Source organism: Eublepharis macularius, chromosome 18 (assembly GCF_028583425.1).
Source record: "Eublepharis macularius isolate TG4126 chromosome 18, MPM_Emac_v1.0, whole genome shotgun sequence".
Taxonomy (NCBI): Eukaryota; Metazoa; Chordata; class Lepidosauria; order Squamata; family Eublepharidae; genus Eublepharis; species Eublepharis macularius.
The window spans coordinates 2543144-2564097 of NC_072807.1; the positions used below are offsets into that span (position 1 = coordinate 2543144).

The 20954-nt window shown below is 49.2% G+C and overlaps 1 protein-coding gene across 1 annotated transcript in view; it reads left to right on the forward strand.

Annotated features, from left to right (window-relative positions):
* P3H3 (prolyl 3-hydroxylase 3) overlaps nucleotides 1–3541 on the forward strand; it is a 40435-nt gene extending 36894 nt beyond the window's left edge. The window contains exons 14-15 of the mRNA XM_055002869.1: nucleotides 2379–2519; nucleotides 2993–3541. Of these exons, the coding sequence (XP_054858844.1) occupies nucleotides 2379–2519; nucleotides 2993–3199 (348 nt within the window). The 3' untranslated portion in view covers nucleotides 3200–3541. The remainder of the gene's footprint in view (nucleotides 1–2378; nucleotides 2520–2992) is intronic.
* The last annotated feature ends 17413 nt before the right edge of the window (nucleotides 3542–20954 follow it).

The following is a 20954-nucleotide window of genomic DNA, read 5'->3' on the forward strand; positions in this document are numbered from 1 at the left end:
TGAAAACGTGAATTTAGGACCCCGGCTTCCCGCACTCGATTGGGTGGTGCTCACACCAGCTCCGAGAGTTAAGAGTCTGGGGGTGATCCAGGCGTAGCCCCCTGGCCAGTAGATTGCAGAATATGCCCTCCCTACTAGCAGTACCTCCATCTAGCAAACAGTCCCCAGTATGATGCTCTAGAGATGGGTGAAGGTTGGTCAGTTGGTTGCTGTGCCATTATGATTATGTATATATATATGTATTTTTAACTGTAACTTTGACTGTTTTATGGTTTTAACTGGACCATTTCCACCTGGCTTACCTTATTCTGCAAAATAGCGAAATCTCGCAAGAAGACGCAATAACAGCGTCTTCTCGTGAGATTTCGCTATTTTGCAGAATAAGGTAAGCCGTGTGGAAACGGCCCTGGTATCAGTTATTTAATGTGTTTTAATTGTATATGGTTGTAATCCGCCCTGAACCTGCTAGTGTGGGGAGGGTGGAATATAAATCGAATAAATAAATAATTCACTCTTCCAGCACAACAGTTTTCACGGGAAAGTCACGGTTTCAAACTTGCCTGACAAACTGCTAGCATAGTTTGTTTCGCACCCATGTGCTTTGTCAGGGGCATTACACAAACAATTTCAGACTATTCATCATGTCAGATGTACTTCTGTTGTCATCTGACAGACACAGGGCTGGAAGAGTGAATTATGGTGCCTTGAATTACGACCCAGCTGTCAGGGCTTGCCGCAGCTGCCGCTGGGCGTGGCACTGGGCAGTCTGCTCCTGACGTCACAGGGGGGCCAGGGACTCTGCAGGACCCTGCTCTGTGGAAGGAGGGGCGGTATACCTCACCCAGACTCCCTCTCAGTCCACTCGCTGGCCTGCTCAACCTGGCCTGCTTACCCTCTGCATCCTCCTTCATCTCCTCCTTCCAGAACTCTCCTCCAAGCCACCACCCTTGCATCCTACTGCTCTCACTCCACATCATCACTCCTCACTCACACCCACCACCTCAGAGCTCTTCCTAGCCACCTTATATAGGGCTTCCTTTCCCCGCCCTGCCCTCCTTCTAGGCTTGTTCCCTCTCCTGACTTGGCCCAGCTGTGCCTTCCCTCAGGTGTTTCCCTCCTACCACTAATCCCTTCTTGGCTTCCTTGCCTTGCTGGCAGGGTGGGGTTGAATGCGAGCCATCCCCAGCTGAGGTCTCCTTGGCCTTGCTCACGAGGAGCTGCCCCAGCCGGCTTCTGTGCTGCTGAGCCTGCCTGGCCTTGCTCGCGAGGAGCTGCCCTGGCCAGCTTTTGTGCTGCTGAGCCTGTCTGGCCTTGCTCGCGAGGAGCTGCCCTGACCAGCTTCTGTGCTGCCTGTTCATTGATGCTGGGAGGGGCTACCCATCTCCTCCCCCAGAATGCCTGTGGCAGCTCCACCTGGAGGGGCTTGGCTCCTAGCACCTCCTGAGCCAGGCTGCTGTCCTCTAGCCAGGGTGTGGCTCTGGGCTGTGGTGGCTGCTTCTCCTCCTTGGAAGGTAAGGGCTCTGTCTGGGCTGTTGCTGTGTCCCTGTTCCCCTTGCCTTGGCCCTTTTCCTCTAGCCTGCTTAGCCCCCTTTCTCCCCCATGGTGGGTGGGACTAGCTGGCTTCTCCCTGCTCCCTCCGGCCCTCTGAGGCTTTGGCCTTTTGCCCCTTCCCCCTGGAGTAGGCAGGGTTTGGCTCTGTTTGCCAGACAGAGCAGCTGAACTGCTGTCTCCCGGCTGCCCCCTGCCGCTGTCTGCCAGCAAGTCCGGGGGCTGGGCTGCTGACCCCGGACACCAGCTACACTGGAGTATTGGGAGTGAAACGGGCAAGTGCAATTTATAGTGCTTGATTGGAACCCTAAATGGACTGTACTACGTATGGACTTCTGGACCTTCCTCACTTGTACCGTTATGAATGCTGTTGACATTTAAATGCAATATTGTTGAGATACTGATATGGAATATTATTGACATAGTGTTATTGCTGAGACTGTTGTAGAACTTTTTGTATACATTTCTAAATTACAGCACTGAGCACTTTAAAACGTTTCTAGTTTTCGAGTGTTCATTGCACTTGAGAGAGCTACTTGCTGCAAATTTCAGGCCAGGACAAACATTAAACGCCTTCTTCCCTGGCAATTCTCCCCATCCAGTTCTCTGCAATCCCTTTTCCTTCCGTTTGTCCTTCTCCAGACCTGCGCAGAACTCTTTGCTCCAGAGTGGTGGTGGCGGCGGGGGAGCTTTCTCCACTCCCTATTTACTGCTTACTGTATTTTAGACCCCAGAGAGATGGTTCCCCTGCTGGATGGAGGATGAACGGGGCAGATGGCACGAGGAGTGTTGATTTATCATTTCTCTTCCCCCACCCCTTTCTCGAGTAGGCCCAGGTACGGCCGAAATGTGGGAGGCTGGTAGCCTTCAGCTCCGGTGGAGAAAACCCCCATGGCGTGTGGGCTGTGACCCACGGGAGACGCTGTGCCATCGCCCTCTGGTACACCCTCTCTCTGGAGCATTCGGAACAGGTAACAAGGAATTGGGAAGCAAGGGGGAAGGCGAGGAGGACCCAGGGAACATTGTCCGAAAGGATGATGAAGCAGACTGTAACGGAGTTCTCAGCCATCGATAAAAGCAGGTTGGGTTTCAGGAGTGCTGATGGTGCTTACTGCTTTGGGAAAGTAGAGCAGGACTCTAATTTGGAGAACCGGGTTTGATTCCCCACTCCTCCACTTGAAGCCAGCTGGGTGACCTTGGGCTAGTCACAGCTCTCTCAGAGCTCTCTCAGCCCCACCCACCTCACGGTGTTTTGTTGTGAGGATAATAATAACATACTTTGTAAACTGCTCTGAATGGGTGTTAAGTCATCCTGAAGGGCGGTATATAAATCGAATGCTGTTATTGTTATTAATATTATTAATGTGTGCTTTGAGCCATACTGAAGCACAGAGCTGTTCTCCCCCTTTCTCCTCACAAGTCAACCCCTGTCACTGGTTTACAGGAACGGGCTCAGGCAGAAGAGCTGGTGAAACAGGAAGAGGCAGAACAGGAAGAGTCACATTTGAACAACAAGGAAAATACAGAAGTTGGCCACAGCCCCGAGCCTCCTGCTCCTAAGGGAAGGGCCAGATCCACCAGCCAGAGGAGCAAACAGCACTCGGAGTCCAGGGTCCAGTCCAAAGGGCTGCAGAGCAGAGATGAACTCTGAGCCAAGCAGAGATGCAACTCTTGTGTTGATCTCTAGACCAGCCTTTGTGCAATGGGCCAAGGAAGTCTGCCTGGCTTCGTTATGACATCACAGCGAAGAAGATGGCCGTCTTCTCCTGACAGTCCTTTTGTCCCACCCAGAGGGCTGAACTTGTGCGCCTGTGTTTCAGGGGGGCCATGAGAGCAGCGAGCCACAAACTCCATAAGCATCTCATCCCCTTGTCAGTAATGTGAGGATAGTAATACTGATCTGACTTACAGGATTGTTGTGAGGGCAGCTGAGATCATGTATGAGAAGTGCTACAGACACTTGAAAGTGCTATATAAATCTTGGGAATTGTGACTCTCCTGGTTCCTTTTTTCCCCCCTTAACATGATCGTGTGAAGCAGCCCGAAGCAAGCAGAGGGTGAAGGTTCTGCGAATGGATAGGCGGGGCTGAGAATTTCTGCCCTGGTAGAAACCAGCCCACCCTGGTCTAGCCATTCCAAAGTGGGGGTCTGGAGTGAGAAGGCTGAAATATGAGATAAAGGAGGATGATCAAGGTCCATGTTTTTATCCATAGGATAAAGAACGAGGGTCAGCGAAATGCTTGCAAAGGGTGCAACCACACCAGCTTATATCCCAGGTTATATCCCACAGAGGATCCTAAGCAAAGCCAGTACCTAATCAGTGTTCTGGTTCTGGCCATAAGGACTAGAATTACGTTTTTTCCATCAGGTTGTTGAACATGTCCCCAGTGGCCTTTTTATGCAGTTGCGAGGGTGACAATCTGAATATATTTACATTGCCAAATTGTTCAGCTTGAAAGAGTGACTTTCAAAAAACTGGACTCTTTTTTGTCAAGACCCCCTCTGAGAACACACGAACACAGTCCTAGTTAGCCGAGTGGGCCTCCGAGTAGAACTAGATGTTTGGGGAGGGGAGCGCTCAGGTCTGCTAAGCCACTGCTGAGTGACTCAAGAAATGGCCGCATTTTGCAGTGGGAAAGTGGCAGATGGGAGGGGTGAGGGTTGCCCAGCTCCAGGCGGGGCGTGGCATTCTCCTGGTATGACAAGTGATCTCCAGCCTACATAAGTCAAGCCCCCTGGAGACAACGGCAGCCCCCTACCCAAACTCCAGTCTTCCCATGCTCCGCCCCAGACCTCCAAGAATTTTCCAACCCAGAGCTGGTAATGCTAGAAGGAAGGCTTACACTTCTTCCACTCACACCTTTGCCAGAGTAATACCTTCATATGATTTTTCCACCTGCAGCTCAGAAAACACACACCCCACTGGTGTCCTGGATCTGGTCCTAAGTCACCTTCCAACCACTTGCAGCTGGGAATTATGGTTTGAGTGGTTTGGCTGTAAATAACGCTCCAGGATTTTGCTTTGTTGGTAATGAAGCCAGGCAAAGATTCTATAGGCTGTCATTTTTAGTACAGCTGGAAGTGGCTTCTCTACCTACATGATAAGCACAACTTTCTTTTGTCTCACTGGCCACTATGGCCAAACAGGCTTTGCAGGTTTTTTGAAAGTCTGTCTCAGGGGGGCCCAGCCTTTTGGAACCTGTAGGAATGCTTGGAATTCTTATACTGGGTGGTGGACACAACCACAAAATGGCTGCCATGGGAGGTGGAGCCACAGACACAGGGGAAGAGGGGTAACTAAAAAAATGCATTGGGAAAGGACAGAGAGAATAAAACAAACTCTTGTGGCAGCTGTCCCTGAAACATTTTAACCTGCGCAGCCAATTGGATCTCCAGTGGCCATTCAGAAGCCCTGCTGGACGAGAGCCCCACCCACTTCCTAAAAATGCTTGGTGGGCTCCAGGAAAGGTATCGGTGGGCACCATGGTGTCCTCAAGTACTACACTGGCGACCCCTGGTCTCCCTGCTTCACCGACCCAATGTTAGGCTGAATGTACCCCCTATCATTGCCCTTTATTCCATTTATGAGGGTCTCCTTACCCACCCACCCCCCGAACAGAATATCAGGAGGCTCCGTGGGCTACAGCAGATGGGGAAGTGGACAGGTCTTATTCCATGGGCTGAGCTCCACTCACAGATCTTGTAGGATCCAAGCTATGTCATGTCTTACCCAGAGCATCTTGGTGCTTGTAGAACCTCCAGTGAGCATGCACAAAGGCTTTCGGTTTTGCTGTGTGCCTCTTGACTAGAGACTGGGTGAAGTGGTTGTTGGAATGATCCATCTCACGTTCAGATCTGAACCTGGGTGTCCCAGATCCCAGTCTCACTTTCTATTCAGCACACCATGCTGGCTCATCTAAACCACGGATGTGGAAGCGCCAGAAATGCAAGCTTTGCATCATGATCCATGTCGCATTGGCAACCGGTATGGTATGGCAACTCTTTACTGTGCATTGATTGCACATCTAGGTGCATAGACCAAGCTCACATGCTTTCACCCACCCACATCAAACCCTACTCAACTGGACTATGTTGTGCCAGTGGCATTTAGCAGATTGGATTGGGAAAAGGAGAGGCTAGGGGTGTGCTACTAGACATTTCTGTGGGGAAACACACTGCTAGGCAGGGTCTGGGGATAGAAAGCCAACAGGCCCAATTTGATGTGCATTGCCCTCTGAGGTGCCTCAAACAAGCGACAGAGGCAGAAAGAGGGAGCTGTGAAGACCTATGTGGCTGTTGAAGTAAAGGTTTAATTAAGAAATGATTGCAGGAGGATGAGAGGCCAGGGAAAAGGGAAGACGGGACAGCAGCCCTTCCCTCAGTGAGTATAAATTGGGCAAGCTAGGAAGAGACTCCTGAGCAAGCAGCCCCAATCTGGCATCAGGCTTTTGTGGCCTTGCGTCCCTGGCAACCCTGGGCCTCTCGTAAATTATGACAGGCCCTACACATGAAAGAGGCCACACCTTAGACTTAATATTTGGCACTGAGCCTTTAAGAGGAAACCTTTCAACATTGGAGGTTCGGCCTGATCCATGGTCAGACCATCATCTGCTGAAGACAAAAGTGAATGTAGCCCCAACTCCCCACAAAATGGAGAGTCCAATTAAAATGATTTGCCCACAAAGGCTCATGGATCCATCTAGATTCCAAAATGCCTTGGGGGATCTTAGAATCCCAGACACATGCCCCATGGTAGCTGCTGTAGGATTGTGGAACGCGAAGCTCCTTGAGCCTATTGACAGCATTGCTCCTTATTGGCCGCTCCGGCCCTTGGGACAGTCTCCGGCCCCATGGTTCACCACGGAGCTGGCTGACTTAAAGAGGGTTGGAAGACGTTTAGAAAGGCGCTGGCGAAAAACTCACGTGGAAGCAGATAGAACGTTCTACAGCACCCACTGGAGGACCTATGAAGCGGAAATGAAAGCAGCAAAGAAACATTTTTCAGCAACTATTGCGTCGGCTAGTTCATGACCATCCCAATTGTTTAAGATACCAAAACGCCTCCTAACCCCTAAATCTGAACCTTTATAGTCCCAAGAACAGACAATTAGCTGCAAGGCCTTTGCTAAGTTTTTCTCTGATAAAATAGCACGAATATGTTCTGATCTAGATGCTAGCTGCAATGCAAGCGAGATAGAAGAAATGATAAATGCACCATCCAGCTTACATTTGGATTGCTTTGAACCAATCACAATGACAGATCTTAACAGGACCTTGATGTCTATGAAAACCACTACTTGGGCACTGGATCCTTGCCCATCCTGGCTGTTAAAATCAAGTAAGGGCCACATAAGTGAACCACTGAGGTCTATTGGAAATCAATCACTAACTCAGGGCAGCTTTCCCCAGCAGCTCAAACAGGCGGTTATCCGTCCGCTACTTAAAAAACCATCCCTAGACAAAAATGATGTGGCCAATTATCGCCCAGTCTCTAACCTGCCCTTTCTGGGCAAAGTGATTGAGAGAGCAGTAGCTGACCAACTCCAGACCTTCTTGGATAACTCTAGCGCTCTGGACCCTTTCCCGTCTGGATTCAGACCAGGGCATGGGAAAGAGCACTAGTAGTGTTAGTGGATGATCTCCGTCTGAATATAGACAAAGGTCATGCCTCCTCATTGATTCTATTGGATTTATCTGCAGCCTTTGACACAGTAGACCATGCCATCCTGTTGAGGCATTTAGAAACAGAAGTGGGCATCAAAGGATGTGCCTTGGATTTAAATCGTTTCTCTTGGAGTGGACTCAAAGGGTGGCCATTGGAGATCAACTATCTCCAGAATGGGAACTACCTTGTGGGGTTCTGCCCATGTTATTCAACCTCTACATAAAACCTTTAGGAGAACTCATTCACAGCTATGGAGTTGGGTGTCATCAATATGTAGATGACACCCAACTCTATATCTCGCTATCCAGGTCCCCACAGGATGCAGTAGAAATCTTAGATCGCTGCCTGACAGCCATGGAAAACCACAAATTGAAATTGAACCCAGACAGGACTGAAGTGATGCTTGTTGGGAAAGCAGAGATCTTGAAGAACGTTGTACTCCCTGCTTTCGATGGAGTTTGTCTGACCCTTGCAGACTCGGTTAAGAGCCTAGGGGTTATACTGGATCCAGCATTATTACTAGAAAAACAAGTTAAGGCAGCGGCAAAAAATGCTTACTGCAACCTTACTCTAGCCTGGAAGATGGCTGACCTGGCCACTTGGATCCATGCTATGGTAACATCAAGGCTCGACTATTGTAATGCTCTATACATTGGTCTCCCGTCTAAGTTAACTAGGAGACTTCAATTAGTGCAAAATGCTGCAGCTCGACTGTTATCAGGAGCAAGGAGGAGCATGAACATCACTCCCATCCTACAGTCGCTCCACTGGCTGCCTATCAGTTACTATGCTCAGTTCAAGGTATTAGTTATTACATACAAAGTTCTTCACGGCTTTGGTCCGGCATACCTACATGACCACCTCCCTCCCTATGTTCCTCCATGGCAGCTTCACTCATCTGAACAGGGTCTCCTGCAGGTGCCAGGCTGCACACAGGTGAAGTCAGCAGCAGCCCGTACACGGGCTTCTCTGTGGTGGCCCCTATCCTGTGGAATGACCTGCCTGAGGAAGTCAGAAGAGCCCCCACTCTCCTGGCTGTCTGTAAACAATGCAAAACCGAACTATTCAAAAAGGGTTTTTATTCAAATGGGAGGACTGTATTGTAGGGATGGGGTCTCGGATGCTTCGCTAATGAGTTAGGGACCACAGACTTCATCACTATATTGCCTTACATATTATCTGCTGCTTTAAATATGTATTCCTATGTACCACCAGTGCTCCATGTTGTCTAATGTTAGTCCTAGAATTGATTATGTTCTGCTTCAGTATTTTTTCTACTCTGTATTGGATTCTTGCTAATATTATGTCTTTTAAACTTGTATCTATTTACCCTATGGTATTATTTATGAAATGTCCTTGATACTGTATTGAAATGTACTTGTTACTGATTGTACTAATCTCATAATCCGCCTTGAGTCTCAGTGAGAAAGGCGGACTATAAATTACATACATACATACATAAAATAAGAGGACAAGAGTTTCTGAAGAGCAATCCTTAAGCTGGGCCGATTCCACACGGCTTACCTGAAGCCAGGACGTTGCGGAACATGCTGGCAAAAACACAGAAGATTGCATTTTCTCACGTGCGTTTTTGCGCAACATTGCGCAAAACTCACACGAGAAAACGCGATCTTTCGCGTTTCTGCCAGCATGTTCTGCAACGTCCCGCAATGTTCCGGCTTCAGGTAAGCCGTGCGGAATCGGCCCAGGTTTACTCAGAATGCTACTCAGGTCTATTCAGAGGGGCTTACTCCCATGGAAGGGTTCTTAGGATGCCTCTGTTGGATCACTGACTCTTTTCCAGGCTGGGATAAGCACCAATCCAGTGTTGTTTATTTTCGCGTGTGGGATTAGCTTCCAGAGGTGGGATTATATTGTAGCCAAAAAGAAGCCGAGAAGGGGGGAGAGAGCATCAAGGAGGGGGTGCCCCCATCCCTGGGAGGGATTGCGCTTTGGCTGAGGGTGTGGACCGGGCAACAGGCCCAAGGCAGAGTCTGACAGGCCAAAGCCAGTTGTGGTGGGAGTGGCTTGGCTGAGCCACAGAAGAAAGCTGAGGTGAAAATTCAAATGGAAAAAAATGAATTTTAGTTTCATCTGCAGCCAGATGTTCAAGTCATTTAGATGGTGGAGGGGAGACCATGGAGGTAGAGAGATGCTCCAATCCTCCCCATGTTTTAACAACATTGAACGCTGCTGGTTTTAACAGGTTTCTGTTGAGAATGTGTGTGTGGTGTTCTTCACAGCCTTGCTACTGGGTATGAATGAGAGAAGCCCCCGCCAGCACAAACCTCGCCTCCAGGGCCAGCTCAAAGGTCACCCAGAGCAGGGCACACCTTGTGCCTCATCTCCCACTGCTGCTGGCCAGGGTTGGTCGGCTCAGCCCTGGCTGGCAGCAGTGAGAGTCCAGGAGATGATGCCAGCTGCCCCCTGCGTCACTGATAGCCAGGACCAAACCAAACACTGGTGGTGTGTTGGCACCCCTCCCCATTGTGCTGCCTCGAGCAGTTCTGGGAGGGGTTTGGGTGAAGAACCAGCCTTGCCCATCTCTCCAAAATACTTATTTGGTGTCCATAAGCGAATCAGCCTCTGATGCCCAGGCACAAGCACATACTCACGCTGGCCTGCCTTTCGGAGATGTACTAATAATGGTACATTATTTACTCAAATGCAAGACTCTGTTTTTTTCACAGGTATGCCATCAAAAAATACATACAAGTTACATCTATTCATAATTTTTTTGTGAGTTCAACATTTTAAAGAAGATTGTCTAACATTCAGGGTCCTATTCTTTTCAAGTAAATACAGTATAAGTGAAGCACTTTGAACACATGAAAGTAACTCAATGTTAACGTCCTTTCCTCCTGGCAGAGGGGCAGGGGGAGCCGTGTGTGTGTTTCAAGTTCAGGCCTTTGAATGTCTTTGTCTTTTCTACTTTGTCCGCGTCTTCAGTTCTTCCAGAAGCAATCGAACCCAGTTGCATGCTCTTTTTGTAGAGGGGATGGCGAAAGCTCGGATCCATGTGAGGTGCCCAGCCCTCACAGCCTTACAGTAGCTTCTCCTGGCCCAGAAGTGGCCTGGCTGATTAGACTGATGGCTTCCTGACGTCAGATACGATCCATTAAAAGGTATTTATCTCAGGCTTGGGCCAAAGCCGCAGGAGAGATTAGAAGAGATTGAGGCCACCGTAATCCTCGACAGCAGGCATCCCACCATACACGGCTGCCAAAAGGCCTTCGGTGGGATACCTTTGCCAGACTGCTGCACACCTCCGTCCCTTAACCCTAGGAAATAGAGCAATTGCAGCCCACAGGGCATGGTCAGTGCTCTCTGCCACCACCACAAGGGCTAAGGCAGAATTCACCCAGTCACAAGAGGATGCCGCACAACTTCCTCCCTCCACAATGCGTTTGCAGGCTCAAAATGTGTAACTCTGTGGCTTTTCCCCTCCGGCCTTATCTTCATTTTATTAATGCAATATTAATATGTGCAAACAAATGGTAACAAACTTTTTGGTGGTGCGTTTTTGCTTTTTGGAAAAAATAAAATCACATCATCCTCCCTCCCTCCCTCCCGGTCCCCTCCCAATCCACCTGCTTTGCATTAAGCCCCAATCCGATTTCCCCAACTCGCTGGTGTCTGATTTAATTTGCCTGATGCCACTCCTGGAATTGGCCCTCCCCCAAACCTCCACCCCTCCTTCCACAGTGTCCCGGCTCCTCACAGGGAGATCTGTCTAAGGAGACGATGAAGCATTGTGAGTGAGCAAGAGGCACGGAGTGTGGTGGATTGGCGGCTGGTGCCGGAATAGGAACCACAGACGGAAGTTACCGGTGGAGCTGCTGCCTCCTGGCTTGAGGGAGCCAAACGCGCCAGGGGGTCCTGAGCAGGAGAGGGTCATAGAGCACGGTAAGACTGTAGCCCTTATCACAGCTCTCCTCTCTCCCTGTGCTCTTGGGAACTAGTGGCTGAATCCTGGACTCATTTGGGGGAGTGCTAAGCCTGACCATGTTCAGGTGGTACGTAGAGAGAGGCTGGTCTGTGTTGCTGTGGACTGAAACTTCTGCAAGGAAAGATCCCGCTTAAAAGCCACATTAGACTGGCTGCGTTTAAGGAGCAGCCCATTTCATGAATCTTTTTCTAAGGTTAGGCTGGAGTGTCAGATTTAGATCTCAGAGACCCGTTTTTGAATCCCGCTCTGCTCCAGACCCTTGCTGGGGAGGGACCTTGAGTGGCCACATGCTCTCAGCCGAACTTACCTCACAGTGTTGTTGTATGGATGAAATGAGAGGAGAATAATATAAGCTGCTTTGGATCCTCATTGAGGAGAAAGGCGTGTATAAATGAAGTAAATAAAATAAATACACAGTACGCTTTCCCACTGCAATCGGGCACAGGGGAACAGGCTATACACAGGATACGTAGTGGGACAGGAGTGTCTCTCTTGATGTCTGCATCGCCTTCCCCGCCTGGCAGTCATGACAAAATACGCTTTCACTTGGCCTGTGATGATGGTGGGTGGGATTTTCTGTGCGTTTTTAGAGTTGTGTGGGAAACGTAACATCCAGAGTGAAGGGGACCTAGATACGGGTTGTCCAAGACTAGAATCCATTTTGCTGGGTTAAAAAGGAGAAGTTGCAGATCTGGCAAGCTCTTGTTTCTGCCCCAAAAGGAGGTCCTATCTTTAGTACACAATATATCAAGAGAGACCCTTTCCTATCAGCAGCCACAATCTCCGGGCATCTTTGGTCACATCAAACTTCCAATCTTCTCTCTGGGGAAGGGCAGCAGGACAAAGAGGAAGAGATCAGGGTAATTTTATCTTGCCCTTTGATCCCTTCTGTGGCAGGAGCAGGGAGATCAGGGGGTGGATCAGCTCTCTATCCGGCTCTGAAGGTGCTCAGGGTCAATCAGGGTGCCTTGGGATTACATGGAGCCCCAAGACATCTGTTAATCCCCCTCCCTGCATCCCTCTGTGCCTTTCCTTTTTCTGTTTACAGCTCCTTCGCAAGAACCTCTCTGCAGCTTTTACCCCAAGGGTGAACCTTGGCGGGCTAATAAGAATTGAGGAAGCAGGCAAGCTCTGGCATGGCCTGTCTCCTGCCCCACTGAAGCCAGGCAATGGTGCAGCAGCAATGGGACAGTGGTGGTCAGGCAGTGCCTTGCTATAGGGCCAAGTGTGCTGGGCACATCCTTCGAGGTTGGGTTGCTGTGAGGGTCTATACATTGATTGTCTTGGCAGTAATATGTGCAAAAAGGATCTAGGGATCTTAGTAGACCATACACTGAGCATGAGTCAGCAGTGCGATGTGGTAGCTAAAAAGGCAAATGCAGTTACGGGCTGTATCAACAGAAGTGTCCAGATCATGGGAAGAGATGGTATTGCTCCACTCTGCTCTGGTTAGACGTCACCTAGAGTATTGTGTTCAGTTTGGGACACCACAATTTAAGAAGGATATAGACAAGCTGGAATGTGTCCAGAGGAGGACAACAAAGATGGTGAGGGGTCTGGAGACCAAGTCATATGAGGAAAGGTTGAAGGAGCTTGGTATGTTTAGCCTGGAGAGGAGATAACTGAGAGGTGATATGATAACCATCTTCAAGTACTTGAAGGGCTGTCATATAGAGGACGGTGCGGAGTTGTTTTCCACTGCCCCAGAAGGTCGGATCAGAACCAAGGGGTTGAAATTAAATCAAAAGAGTGTTCAGCTAAACATTAGGAAGAGCTTTCTGACAGTTAGAGCAGTCCCTTGGTGGAATAGGCTTCCTCGGGAGGTGGTAGGCTCTCCTTTCTGGAGGTTTTTAAGCAGAGGCTAGATGGTCATCTGACAGCAATGCTGATTCTGTGAACCTGGGCGGATCATGAGAGGGAGGGCAGGAAGGGCTACATCAGTGCTTAGTTCTCATGGCCCCTTTTTACATGCCCAGGGTAATGACAATTGCCACTTTGGGGTCAGGGAGCCATTTTCCCCAGGCCAGTTTGGCTAGGGATCCTGATGGTGTTTTGCCATCTTCTGGACATGGAGCAGGGGTCACTGGGGGCGTGGGGGGGGGAGCTGTGAATTCCCTGCACTGTGCAGGGGGCTGGACTAGATGACCCTGGAGGTACCTTCCAACCCTATGATTCTATGATTGTGCCAATAGTTACATAGACAAGGCCTCTGTTTGCAGAAAAACTTAAGAGCCACTCCTGACCCCAAATGGCCCAGCTTCTTAACGCAAAGGATACGTGTAAAGTAGTTTAGTCAGTCCTAGTGATCTTTACTGCATAAAAGCAACTGCTCAGTTGCCTCAGCTCAGGAAGGAGCAAGTCAGCTCTCCGACCACAGGTCATTTTTTTGGCTACTTTATTTTAGAGTGAACCTGTTTTTCACAAGTGGTTCAGGGTTCCTTTTCTCACATCAGCCACATTAGGCAACCATGGGACTAGAAGCTTAACTGAGATTTGCCCTTGCCTGAAACAGGAGTGGCATTTGATCCCAAGATACCTGCTAGTATTTGAAGGTTGGCATTAATATACTTTAACCAATAGAACCTTACTTTGGGGGAGAAATGCTGAGGGAAATCGGATCGTGTGCAAACACATTCTTAATGTCCAGGTGCATGGGGTTTTATCCTGCCGTTCTGCTTAACAAGTGTGAGGCCTTCAGCCTAAGCTGCCTTCCTCCATCAGAAGTGGAGGGAGAGCCCCTTGCAGGAGAAGAGGGCTCCAGACCTGGCTGAGTGGTGTGGTAGGAAAGATACAACCTGGGAATAGGATTGCCAACTCCAGGCTGGGACATTCCTGGAGATTTGGAGGTGGAGCCTGTGGAGGGAGGGGCTTGGGGAAGAATATAATGATATTACTCTTCAAATCAGCCCTTTTCTCCAAGGGGACGGCCCTTTAGTCTGATGGTCAGTTGTAATTCTGGCAGATGTACAGACCCCACCTGCAGGTTGGCACCCCTAACCAGGAAAGTTGCAGAAGAGAGAGCAGTGGCTTGGCTGACTGCTCTGAAAAGGATTTGCCCCACAGATTTTAGCTGATGTGGGGGGGGGCAAGTGCAGAAGGCAGCGAATGACTGGAGAATAGGCTGCAACGCAGTTCAAAGGGAGGGGACCATGGCAGCAGGGAGAATTGACAAGGCAGACCAGACCTTCGAATGGGGGACATGGATGTTGTAGGGGGGAAATGGTGAGGGAAAACTCAGTCAGCGGGCTGATCCTCCTTTGTGTGTCCTGAAGCAGAGGTTATAAAGCGGAAACGACCTGAACATCTTAAAAGGCTGGGCAACATCAAAATGGATTTTCACTAAACAGGAACAGTGAGCTCTAAGGAATCAAACTGAATTTAGCAACGGAAGCTGAAGTGGAGAAGGTTTGCATTGCAATACGTGGTGAATCACGCCATTCAGATTCGCAGCTTGTTCCAGCCAGGGCTTGTTCTGTGTCCTGTTTTATAAGAACAGAAGAGCCCTGCTGGATCTCATCAGTGGTCCACCTCGCCCAGGATCCTGTTGCACACAGTGCCCTCCCCAGTTGCTCTGGAGGGCTGACGACAGGGCAGAGAGGCCAAGGCCTGCCCAGCCTGGCAATGGTATGCAGAGGTGGTGTGGCGGTGGAAAGCGCTGGCAAGCAGCAGCTGACTTACATCAGCCCCTCATGGGGTTTTCAAGGCAAGAGACATTCAAAGGCAGTTTGTCATCGCCTGCCCTGGACTTCCATGCTGGTCTCCCATCCAAGCGCTACCCAGGGCCGACCATGCTTCGCTTCCGGGATCTGATGAGATGGGGCTCGGCTGGGCCGTCTGTGTCAGGGCATGTGATGTACTGCCTCTGAAGGTGGAGGTTCTACCCTGCTCCCTCCTCTCTTTTTTTAACATCAAAGCCTACAGAAGAGTTTTATAGATGCAGAGGAGTTAGCCGTGTTAGTCTGTGGTAGCAAAATCAAAAAGAGTCCAGTAGCACCTTTAAGACTAACCAATTTTATTGTAGCATTTTATGAAGCTTAGAAGTTCACTCTGTTGATTTTAATTGGTCCTAATAATGGTATTATGACACAGTTCCTGTGTGGCATGTCCCAGGACATGCTGACAGGAATTATAATGGGGATGGTGTACGACTAGCTCCTCGCTTCTGGTGGTGTATACAAAGCCTTTCAGTATGTCCCAGATCCACTCTGATAAATCTAAGTGGTTGGACAGTTCCTCGTAGATCCTTTCCCACTTTTGGATTTGCTCTGCTGGGCAGTTTTCTTATCATGAGCCATTTGGATACTCTCCATTCTGCATTTCCATTCTGCAATTTACTCTGCAGTGGAGCAGAGCAGAGTCCTTAGAAGTACCTAATTTTATTCTCGACTGTGATTCTTCTGAGGTTGGGAGCAATCCTGAACTTTCACTGAAATATTTATTTACAGCCCACTTTTCTGCCCAAATGGGACCTCCAGTAGTTCTTTTGGAGAGACTTAACGGTTCTGCCAGAGCCCTGAGCCCAAACCGTTCCATGTCTTCCTCCAGCTCTTCAGATTCCTCCTTCCATGTGCCCCAGCTGAGGATTCTTCTGCTAGCTTAGTAACTCTTTCTGGTCCAACTTCTCTGCACACAGGGGGACAACTTGTAATCAAGCCACCTTCCCACAAATGGAATTTTGGACTTTAAAAAAAAATGATGGCTATTAAGAAAAAGAGGTGGGAAACAATACAGGCCAGCTGGACCTGGGAAACTGGACCTCTAGTGGGCAATCAGCCTGGATCTGCAGGTGGGCAAGGGGGGCTAGCTAATGACGGAGGGGTACTGGATTCTGATCCCAACAGGGCTGGGAGGGGGGAGGCAGAGAGGAAAGATGTCACCTGTTAGAGAAAGAAAAAAATAACGGCCAGTCACGTCCTTCAGGGTATGCAATTCCCAGAGACCAGGCACGTCATCGGCAGCTCCGGGAAGTGGGGCTGCACTAGAAGAAAGAGAAGGGAGGCAGTTTGGTGCACTGCAGCGGTTCACAGACTGAGTTGTGAGGCACAGAGGCTTGGGGAGGCTCAGGGGCAGATCTGGGGCTGTTTCTGTCTTGTTGAGAGGCAGTGTTGTACAGCGGTTAGAGTGCCGGATAGGTTCGAATCCCCACTCTCCCCGGGAAGTGTGCTGGGTGAGCTTGGGCCAGTCACACCCTCTCAGCCTCACCCACCTCACCGGGTTCTGTGAGGATAAAATGGAGGAGAGGGGAGTGATAGAAGCCGCGTTGGGTCTCCGTTGGAGAGAGAGGTGAATTATAAGTGAAGTAAATAAATGTGGGAAGCAGTCATGCAACACAGCCTGTTCTTTAGCAATTATATGTACGTAATACTAAACACAAAGAATAAAATATAGACTTGATCAGTTCTGGCATTTTCTCTAATTTACCTCACAGAGTTGCTGTGAAGATACAGTAGGATGATTCCCCACCCCTGCCCCGCCCCGGGACAGTCCTCCGATGAACATGATGGACAAAGGGAATAAATGTGTAAGACACAAGTGAGAAGCACCACCATTTCATAGCTCCCTTTAACATTTTATATTTGGGCTTTGCATAGAAGTGTCACACAGACCTCTATCAGATCTCTTTTCATGTCATGTCACACCCAGCCATTTATTATTGTATTCAGCCTTTCTGCTGTTTTTGCTTTAACACACACACTGGCCTGTTTGTGTGTGTGTGTGACTAGCAAAAGATAAGCAAGAGCAAGACGTATAATTCTTTTTTTTTAATAAGACGTATAATTCTTGGTCTTTTCTGTGTGTTTCAAACACATCTTGTGATCCTGACCACCACCCTGGAATCTCCACTGGAATGCTAATAATAATAACAACAACAACATTCAATTTATATACCACCCTTTAGGATGACTTAACACCCATTCAGAGCAGTTTACAAAGTGTGTCATTATTATCCCCACAACAAACACCCTGTGAGGTGGGTGAGGCTGAGAGAGCTCTGAAAGAGCTGTGATTGACCCAAAGTCACCTAGCTGGCTTCAAGTGGAGAAGTGGGGAATCAAACCCGGCTCTCCAGATTAGAATCCCATGCTCTTAACCACCACACCAAACTGGCTAAATAGAGAAACCTATTTAGTGAATTCATGGCTGGGGTCAAATTTGAACTCAGGTCCTTCCGACTATTTTAGCTTCTATACCGCACTGACTCTGAAGGAACGTCAAAGCTCCCAACGCATCTTTCCTCCTCTTCCTTCACCCGTATGTCTTTCAGAGAGCTCTGAAAGAGCTGTGATTGACCCAAAGTCACCTAGCTGGCTTCAAGTGGAGAAGTGGGGAATCAAACCCGGCTCTCCAGATTAGAATCCCATGCTCTTAACCACCACACCAAACTGGCTAAATAGAGAAACCTATTTAGTGAATTCATGGCTGGGGTCAAATTTGAACTCAGGTCCTTCCGACTATTTTAGCTTCTATACCGCACTGACTCTGAAGGAACGTCAAAGCTCCCAACGCATCTTTCCTCCTCTTCCTTCACCCGTATGTCAACACTGCTCCACTTTAATTACACTAACTCCAGGCAGCAGCTGTGGGAATGACCAGAAAGGCAGGCGGTTTCCTGTGTTCTGATACTGTCGAGCAGACGCCCTTGGGGATGTGGAGGCAGCCGGTTGTTCCTACCAAGCGCAAAATTAGGTCTCCGGACCAAGTTCCGGTTTGTTCCGGACCAAGTTCCCTGCTCTGCACCTGGTCTCCCTACTCTGCTCAGTCAGCTTGTTTTTGCTGTTGCGCCTTCTGAGGACTTCCTCTGTTCAGGCTCAAGAACACTTTTCTGGTGAGATGGTGCTTGGATGAGAAGGCACCCAGAGGCAGGCCAAACAGCTAAGTGAAGTGGCCGAAAGAGAAGCGAGAAACAATCACATGTGATTGTGTGTGAGAAAGAGAAGAGAGAAAGGGGGGCAGGCTAGAGAGTGTTAGACTGTTGATCTGGTCAGGGGGAGGGCACTGAGGTTATGGGAGCCCTGGCTGGAAGGGACAATTCCATCGGAGGAAGGCCAAGTGGCATTTGCTGCCTCTCAGCCATGAGCCAGGGCCGCTGAGGACACCAAAAAACATCAGCGGCCCCTAATGTGAAGCAAGGCAAGACAGCCACCTTTTAGATGCCAGTGAAGCGGAAGACGGGAAGGGATGAGCCCAGGCGCACGGTCCAGCAGGGCTCTCTCGTGCACGTGCCCTATTGAATTAAGGAGCAACAGCGCATGCACAGGGTAGGTGCTCTTGTCCTGTGAGGCTAGCGCAGGAGGACTTGCTGGTGGGCTGGGCTCCGTAACAGCAGAGGGGGTTTCCACCTCAGGTATCAAAAGGTCTTGCGTCAACCTATCAAAATAAATTAATACGGTAAATGTGCAAGTCCCATCCCCAAACCAGATATATATTGCAGGGCATTGTCTTCTGGACCTATTGTCCACTTTGAAAGTTGACACCTCCATGCCTAAGATTAAAGGCCCTGGGGCATGCAGCCTGAAGGGGCAATATCACTGTCCCGGGGTATATTGGGGCTGTCTAGAAAAATCACTCCATGCCATGGAAAGGAGAGTCAGTGGCAGCAGAGACTAAACTCACACATCTGTTTGACCACCTCAAAACAAGGGCAGACCCCAGGAGAACTGTCTGCTCTGGATCAGGAAGAGAGTTTGGGGTGTCACGTGGTGACACAAGCCCCCCCCCCCAAACTGCACATTTACAGATTGTTCCTTTACTGGTTGACCTGGACAAAGATTCGAGTGGATGAAACAGTCCAAATGGAACAATTCTGCAGACAGGACAGGGGACAGCTGGTGGAGGGGAGAGATGGTTGTGTGGGAAGACGATGGCTATTTCCCCACATCACACTGTCACACCATGAACCTGTGCCAAATGGGGAACAACTCTCATTATACCCATTTGCTTGGAGAAAACGGTGAGAGGCTGTGAAGCAAGAAGGACCTGGCCAGAAACCAAGAGGACGCTGGTCCGTGACTCAGATTACATTATGATCCGCATACTACTCACCTAAAGGAAAGACTGGGAGATGGGAGGCAATTTAGCCCACCTCAGGTAACAGCTTGGTGTCTAGAGGGGATTCCGGTCCTTTAAAGCTGCCCGGAGAGTCTGTTTTAAATAATTAAATGGGCTCACAAATTCCCAATGGATGAGAACTGATGGTCCAGAAAAATCCTGTGATATATTGTGGGGGGAAGCTGGCCTTCTGCCTGTTTCCACTTCTGGCTTTCAAGGCTCTCTGTAAAGAAATGGCAGCATACAGGAATGAAATAGGTTTAAAACCAGGAAGAAGCTAGCCCTTCTCTTACCACACCTCTAGAAAGCTCAGCGGCTGATCTGCGTTGCAGGTTCAATTCCCGACATCTTCATAGATGCAGAGGAGTTAGCCGTGTTAGTCTGTGGTAGCAAAATCAAAAAGAGTCCAGTAGCACCTTTAAGACTAACCAATTTTATTGTAGCATAAGCTTTCGAGAATCACAGTTCTCTTCGTCAGATGCCTGATACAGAGACTGGTCAAATACAGAAGAGGAGGGAGGAGAAGAGGCAATTAGGGGGGGAGCGGGAGGGAGCAACCAAAACATTCCTTTGCTAGTATATGTAAACATCTCCTTTTAGTGTGTGTATCAGTTGGCTTCAAAGGAGTTTGCCCTGTTAGTTTGTAGAAGCCAAACAGCTAGACCATCCAATTCCAATGCAGTATGGGCCATCTTCAGTTAAAGGATCTGGTAGTAGGCAATACGAAAGACCTCTGTCCAAGACCCCAGAGAGCCACTGTCAGTCTGAGTAGACCATACTGACGATGATGCACCAGGGGACTGCTTCTGTATAGGGCAGCTTCATGTGTTCCACACAGAGAGACAGTGAATATAGTGGTTAGAGTGTCCGACTAGGATCTGGGAGATCCAGGTTTGATTCCCCACCCTGCCATAGGAGCTCACTGGGTGACTTTGGGACAGTTAGAGTCAAGCGGAGAGCAAGTGAATGGCAAGTGAACATGGAGGAATACACGTGAGTCTGTTCACTTGCCAGGCAAGTGTCATTCGCCACTTGTAGCTTGGCTCTCAGTCAGCCTAACCTACCTCACAGGGTGGTTGTGAGGATAAAAGGGAGAATGTTGTACGCCACTTGGCGTCCCCATTGGGGAGAAAACAAATATAAATATTATAAATAATAGATGGATGCTGACATAAGGGACTATGATTGGAAGATCAAGAAGGAAAAGTATCTGAACCTGTGAGAAGAAGAAAATTGAGGTACTCGGAGCAAACCCAATACTGGTAACGGGGGTGGGGTGGAGTGGTAGCCGGCTGGCTTACATACCTCCAACACTTCAGTGTGGTTTAGTTATTCCTGCTGGAGTTTGAACTTGTGTTGTGCATCTCTAAGACTCAAAATCAGTCCCCCCAATCTCATGTGAAGCCATTTACTCAAAGTGAATGCAGAATGTACTTTCTGAATCGTCTTAGACGTGCACTAAGGATGGGTAAGGCATGTTGATAACACCAGGGCTTTTTTTCAGCAGGAACGCGGGGGAACGGAGTTCCGGGACCTCTTGAAAATGGTCACATGGCTGGTGGCCCCGCCCCCTGATCTCCAGACAGAGGGGAGTTGAGATTGCCCTCCGCACGAGCGGCACGGAGGGCCATCTCAACCCCCCTCTGTCTGGAGATCAGGGGGCGGGGCCACCAGCCATGTGACCATTTTCTCCAAGGGCGACCCACTGAGTTCCGCCACCTCTTTCCCAGAAAAAAAGCCCTG